The sequence below is a fragment of the Polypterus senegalus genome, chromosome 8 (genome assembly GCF_016835505.1).
Source record: "Polypterus senegalus isolate Bchr_013 chromosome 8, ASM1683550v1, whole genome shotgun sequence".
In the NCBI taxonomy this organism is placed as follows: Eukaryota; Metazoa; Chordata; class Cladistia; order Polypteriformes; family Polypteridae; genus Polypterus; species Polypterus senegalus.
The window spans coordinates 10,533,406-10,543,553 of NC_053161.1; the positions used below are offsets into that span (position 1 = coordinate 10,533,406).

General features: G+C 36.1%; 1 protein-coding gene across 1 annotated transcript in view; it reads left to right on the top strand.

Moving 5' to 3' along the window:
- The window catches only part of LOC120533767 (fermitin family homolog 3-like), a 70,042-nt gene extending 63,253 nt beyond the window's left edge, over positions 1-6,789 (top strand). The window contains exons 13-15 of the mRNA XM_039760708.1: positions 1,268-1,392; positions 5,739-5,880; positions 6,350-6,789. Coding sequence (XP_039616642.1) covers positions 1,268-1,392; positions 5,739-5,880; positions 6,350-6,529 — 447 coding nt within the window. The 3' untranslated portion in view covers positions 6,530-6,789. The remainder of the gene's footprint in view (positions 1-1,267; positions 1,393-5,738; positions 5,881-6,349) is intronic.
- Positions 6,790-10,148: the final 3,359 nt, after the last annotated feature.

Genomic DNA, 10,148 nt, shown 5'->3' on the forward strand with positions numbered 1-10,148 from the left:
GCCATTGCGAGTATGGTGCTTGTGTGAGTAAGCCATGTGATCGAAAGGTACTCTGTCAAGGACTGCTTCCTACTTTGTGCCCAATGCTGCCAGGATAGGCTCTGGCCCTCTGTCACACTGAATTACATTAAGTAATAAAATAAACTAGTCCTATGCACTGATGAGGTTTATTGATGTTAACACCAACACCAAATCCTGGGAAAAATGTAAATAACAGGTAAAATACATTCCAAAAAGAAATTCCATTTTTAAAAATAAATTCCTTAATGGTATATACAGGTATTTGGTTACATGTGTGCTACAAATACAAAAGTATTAGAGCAGTTACAGGCCAAACCCGATTTTAGGACAAACTAGTTTAGACTAAGCCAAACTGATTCATGCTATCGGCTTGGCCTAGTCTAAGCTAGTTTGTCTTAAAATTGAGTTTGGTCTGTAGCATAAAGATATTATATACTGTATACTGTATCTTTATATATAATATGCTACCATGGCTGTTCATTTGTCTCTACAGGATTTTAAATCACCTGTAGCTCACAAACCATTTGAACTATTGACCTGAAATCTGGTACACATATACTGCGTGACTTCTACTGTCCACTTTTGGGGTGATGATTGACCTGCAAGGTTATTCCTCTTTTTATTTTATTTTATTGTAGAATCAGCTCTTGGCAGCGGCCAGCAGGGCACCTGTACGGCACATGCGTATGGGCACTGTTCTCATGCCCTACCACCATCGCCGTCACTTCCTCTATCTCTTTAAATCGGAAATCATTCTTGAGGCAGATTGAACACTTAAGTGAAAAATTAAAGAAAACATACTAAGTAATTGCAACATAAACAATGACTTAATCAGTTTTAACGCAAAAAGATTTCGATGGAAGAAGAGAAGAAGCAGGCCGGTGGCATTGACCTCTGAGCAAATAAATGCTAAACATACAGAGAAAGAGTAGGAAAACTAGGAATGCTCAAGTCGAGTGTATTCCGTGCAGTGCACCGTTACTGATATATATATATATATAAATGAATATAGAAATAATACATTTACATCAAAAATAATAATTACAGAGGTATAAAAATAATAATTCCACAAAAACACACATTTTTTGCTTTTCTCTAACAGACTCCTACCTATCTATCCTAAATAAGCTATTAGATGACAGGGCAGAAATTTGTCTCAACCTGAGCTTTTCTCGTCAATAGAAGCTGTACACTCATATTGAGTATAATATTATACTAATATTATCCCCCTTTGCATCCTATACAGTTAACTCCTCGTATCCTGGAGGCTCACCAAAATGTTGCCCAGCTAACCCTTATGGATGCAAAGATACGGTTCATCCAGATTTGGCAGTCCCTACCTGATTTTGGATTGTCTTACTTTGTGGTGAGGTAAAGCAATAAATATCTTAATGATGATATAATGTGTTTTCTTCTGACCTTTACCTGTTCCATTATTTTTTTTAATTATATTTGGCTGACAACTTTGCACTAGGTGAGTAAGATATGAATACAGTGCAATTGTTTCCAGTCTTTAAACAACTGGAACATAGGAAAGTTAAGTGGCCTTCTATTGGTAATATGACCTTCTGATTTAAGTTCCAATGTTTTTGCCATTACAAACAACATTACAACTATACCATATCAACATAACTGTTGATATACTGTACATATAAGGTAACACAGGCAAGTAGAGTGATTTGCTAAGGATCACACAGTTGGTCAAAACCAGGATTTGAGTCTTGAAGTTTGGGTCTGAGAGGCCGGTTCCTTAGCTACTGCACCACACTTACCTGTATAATGATGGAAATTAGTTACAGTTTAACTGTTGCCAGTGTTACATCAATTACAGTTTCACAAGAAATCTGTCAAACCATATGGTTTTAGATGCATTCCACTAGTAATACTTGCTGATTGTGGGCTGAACATTTCATGGTACTGTGCCCATGGAAGAATACACTTGAACATGAAATTTGAGGTTTGTTGCATCAGAAATATAATTTTGATGTAGTCTGAACATGACTGCCATATATTAAAATTTACTATGTTACACTTTTTAAAAGAGTGGTACCATTTGTAATGTAATCAATTAGTGTAACAAAACACTGGATTAAAGAAAAAAACAGTTATTTACATACCATGCATTCAGATTTGCCATGTCTTCCTTTAGATATTTTGACACATCTCACATTGTAGTAACTGACACTTACTAGAAATTGAACCATAATTAATAGTATTTATACTTATTCCTAAATTATTTACAAAATGAAAACACATACATTTCAGTAGTTACAAAAACAACAAATTAGCAATGATAATGAAAATTACAATAAGTTTAAAGGCTCAGCATTCTCATAAAACTACATTTAGTTTATGTTGCCGTTTTGCTTTTGATGTTTTTGTTTGCATTTATTTTACTAATTTTATATGTACTGACATCTGACTATATCTGCTTGTCTTCAAGTTGTCAATCTTATTAATCTGAATAAATGTTTCAACAATTACACCAACCTTTTAGGCATCCCACATTTGGTAGAGTCATTCATGCTGAAACCCTGCTCCCAAATGGTAAAGATACCTTGACAATCCATAATCATAATCAGGACTAAGCGTATGATACTGTAAGTTAATTCCTCTTTTACACTGTGCCCACTGCCATTCTGTAACTGAATTATCACCAGAGCTCACTTAAAATAAGAATGATGCCCTTCCAGGTAAACCTGACCTTGCATGCCTGAGTAGTCTTAATATCTGACCAACAGATCTTAGGACAATGGAGACAAGAGTTTCCAATTAAACACCCTACCCTCCCTGTTCTTCAAATGTAATCTTCCTTCTGCCACATCAAGAGATGCAGTCATTCTCAAAGTAAACTGAGTGACACTTGATGAATCATGTGGCCCCAAAGAGAATATTCCATGGCAAGAGTCTCCCAGCTAGCCTATGAAATGGGTCAGAATAGAATACACTGATGTTCTACTGGTAAACAATTCAGTGTATTGTTGGGTGTAGCCTGTATTGGTGTGTCTTTTGACAACTGCTCAGTTTGCAGTGAATGGTGGGAACCTGCTGGTTCCTTTCCGCATTAGCTCAGTTCATTTGGAGTAAAGAATACGAAAAACAAAACAAGATTTTTTGTGAAGGGGGTTGAATATAGGAGTCAGGTGGAAAACTTTGTTTATTGGTGCAGAAGAAAATGTCTGCAGCTTAACATCAGCAAAACAAAGGAATGGGTTATTGACTTTTGCTGCACCAAAGAGTCCCTCTGTCTGGTCACTATTCAAGAAGTGGATGTAAAAGTGGTTTGCTCCTTTTTTTTCCTTAGGAGACTTTATTTCTTTAATGTGGGTAGTGACATCCTTCACATAAATTTACAACTCTGTGATGGCCAGTGCGATTTGCTATGATGTGGTGCACTGGGCCAATAACATCAATTCAAGAGTGGCTCACCAAATCAACAAGCCAATAAAAAGGGCAGGCTCAGTTGTGGGACACAATGGACTAACTGGAGGTAGTAGCGAAGGCAATAATTAAAAGAAAAAAATGTTGCACACCCTCTATCTGATACATTGTCATGAGTACTTTCAGCCAATGATCATTCAGTAGAAGTGTGTCAGGAAAAAGCTACTGGGGCTCATTTGTACCAACTGCAATACGCCTGCATAATGGCTTATTGTGAGTGCCAAGTTAGAAGTGTGTTTTCTTCCTTTGTAGTCATTCTCGTGTTTGTTCAGACCATAGTGTGTGTATTTATTTATAAACAGTATATACATTTATTTAATTAGATTCTGTGAAAAGACACATTTCCTCCAGGGGACACATATCCATATTTTTTACATGGCCTATTTTATTGCTTTATTTACTGATAGATTGAATTAATCCTGGCATATTCTACTTTTTAATGGATTAGAAGAGGTCCCATCACATGACCTCCCAAAAGTAATTTACCTTAGGGCATTCTTTGCCAAATGTAAGTGCATGGCAGTCACCTGTGACTCATTTTAAGCTCATCTGCTTCTTTTTTTTATTTTGCTTTAAAACTCATGTCTGTTACTCAAAACTTGGTTTACTTGCTTTGTTTTCTTTCAGCTTCTTATGTTACAACTCAGCTACATCTTTAAATAGGTTTTTAAGAATCAACCTGTGTTTTGTTTCTGACCACATCCTCTCTACTTTCTTTGTAAATGTTTTTTTAACGAATCAGCACCGCAACACATCTTATAATCCTGTTTGTCTATCTGTCTTATTACCCTGATTAAATTCTTTAATGAATGCCAGACACTTCAGCACCATCCTTACTCATTTGATTCATATTGAGAGCTCTGAGTGTTCACAAAATCCCTCGTTTTCCAAAATGTGAACATCCATTATGAAAAAGGCACACAGACTTATTTAACTGTCAAATTTAGGCTAAAGTACTTTAACATATCTATTATTTCATAATTTCAGTTTTGTTTTTAGTTTGTAATTATTTTTAATACCTGAATCTCATTACTTATTGTACAAATAATGGATGAAAAATTGGAAAAAAATACTGTTAAATGTTAAAAGAATAATAAATTATTCCAGGTCTTCAGAGAAGGCTATTTTCACAATGACTGCCTAGAGCATAGGTTCCCAATTCGATAGCGCCCCTCTTGGGTGAACTATACTATATATTGAAAAACAAGGACAGATTTTTTAAATTATTTTATTAGAAGATATTAACAATATTGGTGTTTTGCTCAAAGTATGATTAAAAAAATGTATATTAAAAAAATGAATATAATATTATTAGTGAGAGGGTTGAGCTTGGTGTGATGACGCAAATTTTTCGATGTTTGGTGCCACTCTTGTCATCAGAAATTCCACTATTGACAATCTGTTTCTTTTCTTTGTTAATAGATTGTTGATCATGCTAAATCCTCTTTCAGATAAATATGATGACGGGAGACTTGTAGATCGTCTAATTCGTGTTGCCATCAGGGAAAAGTAGTGTTTCTCCCCAATGAAGAGGCCTATCCAAGAGAATTAAAAGATTTGTTGTTTGGTGAAAGTGAAATCCACATACGTGAGGGACAGAGATGCGAAGTTGCTATTGTGTAGTGCAGGCTGGGCAAGCGAAGCCCCCTAGTTCTTAATAAGTAGGTCCACGTAAGTTTTTCTTTGAATGTGATCTGTAGGTCCCACACTGTAATTTTAGACTTACACTTGCTCTGAAGGAATTTTGAAACAATCTGGTATTGATAAAAAAAAAACTTCTCACATATTTATAGTAATTTTCAATGAACCTGTCAAAACATGCATAGATTCGGTCCTCTGCATGTGCGTTAATCTTGTAAGGACTTGCACGATCTGAGAATGCATGACTTGTGCAAACTTGTAAATATAATGTACCAATACCTACTATTTAATACAGACAGGTCTTTCTTAACGAACATTAAGAATAATTGGTTGAAACATGCGTTTGATGATTTTTAGTATTAATGTAACTTTTTAGTGCGTACTTGTGAGTATTGCCCAAGGCGTCAGCAGCTGGTCCCCAATGCCCCCTTAATATGTCTTGGACCAGAAATGCCCCCTTAGATTTCTTCAGCGCCCACCGGTGAGTGGTACCGCCCCTGTTGGGAACCTTAGGTCTAGACTTTCAGCCATTTTTAGGTGTCATCCATAAATGTAATTAAAAGGTTTACATCCTCATCACTCTCTGCAAACTTATTTCTTTTGTTCTCTTGTTATGATTTCTCTTCTCCCTTCAGGTTTAAAGGCTGCCGTAAAGATGAAATCCTCGGAATCTCCAACAACAGACTGATCAGGATTGACCTAAGCATTGGGGATGTGGTTAAAACCTGGCGCTACAATAATATGCGTCAGTGGAATGTGAACTGGGATATCAGACAGGTGAGCACTATTAGAAAGTGGGTCTTAAGTAACACAATTGAGGTTTTGAATGAGGGTTAAGACATTGTTAATGTGAAAGATCTCTGAGCAAAATCACAGCAAGTACAGAGGTTTCTTCATTCAGGGACAATAAAAAATGGTTTAAAGGACAGCTTTGTGCTCAAACAATTATTCTCCCTTCTGTAAAGAAATGTATTTTAATTCTTAACATTTGATGCAGAGTTAACAGAATCACCTATTGGGAGTGATTTCCCATAATTACAGTGAAATGTAAACACTTTTATTTGTAGTGGCACCCCACTGCTTTTAATTTCCATTCCCCTTAATGCAACTTTGTGAGACTGATATGGTAGTGTTGCTCGGACCCAGCCATGAATAAAAAGCTCTAAATCATATTTATCTGACACGATTATCAATTGGTAAACATGCATTTATGTCTCTGAAACCCCTTGCATTTTTCTTACCACAGGTGGCAATTGAATTTGACGGAAATGTGAACATCGCATTCAGCTGTGTGACTGCAGACTGCAAGATTGTACACGAATACATCGGCGGGTACATCTTCATGTCAACCCGGAACAAAGATCAAAATGATGTGTTGAATGAGGAGCTGTTCCACAAACTTACAGGAGGGAATGAAGCTCTGTAATATGGACAAAATACACTGCATTTCTATATTATAGAAGCTCAATGTAACCTAAATGCAATCATCGCCTTCTACAACATGAAAACAGTGAAATATCAAGATTATCTATAGTATGAGTCAATGGATATGATTTTTTTTTTGTTCAAAGTTTTATTTCTCCTCTTACATCTAATATTTATGTCGAGAAGTTCTAACTTTCTGTACACGTGGTAAAAAGACTTTAACCTTAAATATTAACAAAATAAAACAGTTTGGAATTGGCATTAGTTTAAATGTTTATAAAAAATATATTATTGGCCACTTGAAAAATCCACAAAACTGCTAAAGAAGAGAGAAAAAAGAAAGAAAATCACTGTTGCTGCTTAAAACAAAGCAAAATCCAAAAGCTCTTAATAAAATAACCATGGATGATTTTTTTAATACATCCCATATTAGATCTTTTCATCTTCTTCCATAATCTGATATGGAAGCTCTAAACCAAACATGGTATAATGGTTAATGAGAATCGTATAACTGACCTACACTGGATGCCAATGCTACATGAATTTTCCATGAAAGAAAATTTGCAAAACATGCCAACAAACTATCAGGTTACCTTGTGTGGAAAAGCAGGAACTCTTCTCAAAATTGCGTACTTAAGTGTGTGTTCAAGACTGGGTCCTTGATAATGTCCCCCTTGGGACAAATAAAACACTTGCTTGTTCGCTCTCTATCTATCTTTACACAAAGAATAAGTACTGAATAGTACAACTTGTATTTTTCTTATAGTTATTCTTGTCTTAAGTACCTTATTATGAAATGTAATCCATTTATCTAATCAATCCTAAAACAAAATTTGGAAACCAGTTACACCTTTAATTAAAGAAAAATTAAAGCACTCATTTAAATTCAGAACCATATCATCACCAGTAATGTACTGTGCTTTTACAGTTTGGTGATAGCACTTACAGTGGTGTGAAAACCTATTTGCCCCCTTCCTGATTTCTTATTCTTTTTGCATGTTTGGCACACAAAATGTTTCTGATCATCAAACACATTTAACCATTAGTCAAATATAACACAAGTAAACACAAAATGCAGTTTTTAAATGGTTTTTATTATTTAGGGAGAAAAACAATCCAAACCTACATGGCCCTGTGTGAAAAAGTAATTGCCCCCTGAACCTAATAACTGGTTGGGCCACCCTTAGCAGCAATAACTGCAATCAAGCGTTTGCGATAACTTGCAATGAGTCTTTTACAGCGCTCTGGAGGAGTTTTGGCCCACTCATCTTTGCAGAATTGTTGTAATTCAGCTTTATTTGAGGGTTTTCTAGCATGAACCGCCTTTTTAAGGTCATGCCATAGCATCTCAATTGGATTCAGGTCAGGACTTTGACTAGGCCACTCCAAAGTCTTCATTTTGTTTTTCTTCAGCCATTCAGAGGTGGATTTGCTGGTGTGTTTTGGGTCATTGTCCTGTTGCAGCACCCAAGATCGCTTCAGCTTGAGTTGACGAACAGATGGCCGGACATTCTCCTTCAGGATTTTTTGGTAAACAGTAGAATTCATGGTTCCATCTATCACAGCAAGCCTTCCAGGTCCTGAAGCAGCAAAACAACCCCAGACCATCACACTACCACCACCATATTTTACTATTGGTATGATGTTCTTTTTCTGAAATGCTGTGTTCCTTTTACGCCAGATGTAACGGGACATTTGCCTTCCAAAAAGTTCAACTTTTGTCTCATCAGTCCACAAGGTATTTTCCCAAAAGTCTTGGCAATCATTGAGATGTTGCTTAGCAAAATTGAGACGAGCCCTAATGTTCTTTTTGTTTAACAGTGGTTTGCGTCTTGGAAATCTGCCATGCAGGCCGTTTTTGCCCAGTCTCTTTCTTATGGTGGAGTCGTGAACACTGACCTTAATTGAGGCAAGTGAGGCCTGCAGTTCTTTAGACGTTGTCCTGGGGTCTTTTGTGACCTCTCGGATGAGTCGTCTCTGCGCTCTTGGGGTAATTTTGGTTGGCCGGCCACTCCTGGGAAGGTTCACCACTGTTCCATGTTTTTGCCATTTGTGGATAATGGCTCTCACTGTGGTTCGCCAGAGTCCCAAAGCTTTAGAAATGGCTTTATAACCTTTACCAGACTGATAGATCTCAATTACTTCTGTTCTCATTTGTTCCTGAATTTCTTTGGATCTTGGCATGATGTCTAGCATTTGAGGTGCTTTTGGTCTACTTCTCTGTGTCAGGCAGCTCCTATTTAAGTGATTTCTTGATTGAAACAGGTGTGGCAGTAATCAGGCCTGGGGGTGGCTACGGAAATTGAACTCAGGTGTGATACACCACAGTTAGGTTATTTTTAACAAGGGGCAATTACTTTTCACACAGGGCCATGTAGGTTTGGATTTTTTCTCCCTAAATAATAAAAACCATCATTTAAAAACTGCATTTTGTGTTTACTTGTGTTATATTTGACTAATGGTTAAATGTGTTTGATGATCAGAAACATTTTGTGTGACAAACATGCAAAAGAATAAGAAATCAGGAAGGGGGCAAATAGTTTTTCACACCACTGTACAGTATGTATATTATTGAAAATCTAACTTCAACCATCTTACACATTCACCTAAAAGGTTAAAACCAAAATTACAGTATTTCAATGCATTACTATGAACAAAACTGATATGTGACAATAATAATACATTAGAAAAATTAGCATAGCTTCAAAATGGACGTGTCTTCATACATTTAAGAATATGTTTTTCAGTATATTATGAGAAGAACGAGTATAGGGACATTTTAACAAGATTATGATTTGTGGATTACTGGAGCTGCCTGTCTTTCTGTAAGAGAGTTCCTCACTGCAGAACATCTCCATGGGATCTTGTTAAAACATATTTTAGTTGAATGAATGTTGTACACAAACAGAATTTTTCTCTAGGTGACAACACCTTATACAAGTTAAAGCAAGTTAAAGTTTCATAAGCATGTTTTCCTATCAGTTGTGCGTGCTCATAGTGGCCGATATATTTCACAAGAACTAATCAATGTGGGAACAGCATACTGTATAAACCAATACAAGGATCTTAAAAACTTATGCTTACCACTCAGACAGCACAAGTCATTTCATGTAATATTACTTCACTTAAGTTAGCTTTAAAACAAGTCTACATTATCTGTTACATTAGTCCTCAATCACATCTAACAAAAATCGCATTACTCCATGTATCCTGAAGGAGCTCTGAATTTCAAGAAATTTTACTAACACATAATGCACATCTAAGAACGCCAGTCTGGGCTAGTGCCAATATTTAGTTAATTTATTTTGACTGCATTTTTATTATTCATTGAGTGAAGAAAACAAAAATAAAGAAGGGTAAGTAAATTATCGAACTGTAGCCAAAGTGCCTAAAATGTTTCTGATAAGCAAGCAAGACTTGCAAAACAATTGCAAACAGCTAAAGAGCTGTCTCATCTACTATAGTGATAGCACAGCATGTATCTAAGAGGCAGCAGGGGTGAGATGGACGAGATCCAGCATATATTCAAATGCATCAAAAAGAGTACAAATACAAGTATTATCTATGCATATCATTCAGTTCTTAAAAGAACATGCTGGACTAATAAAAAGATCTGAAAA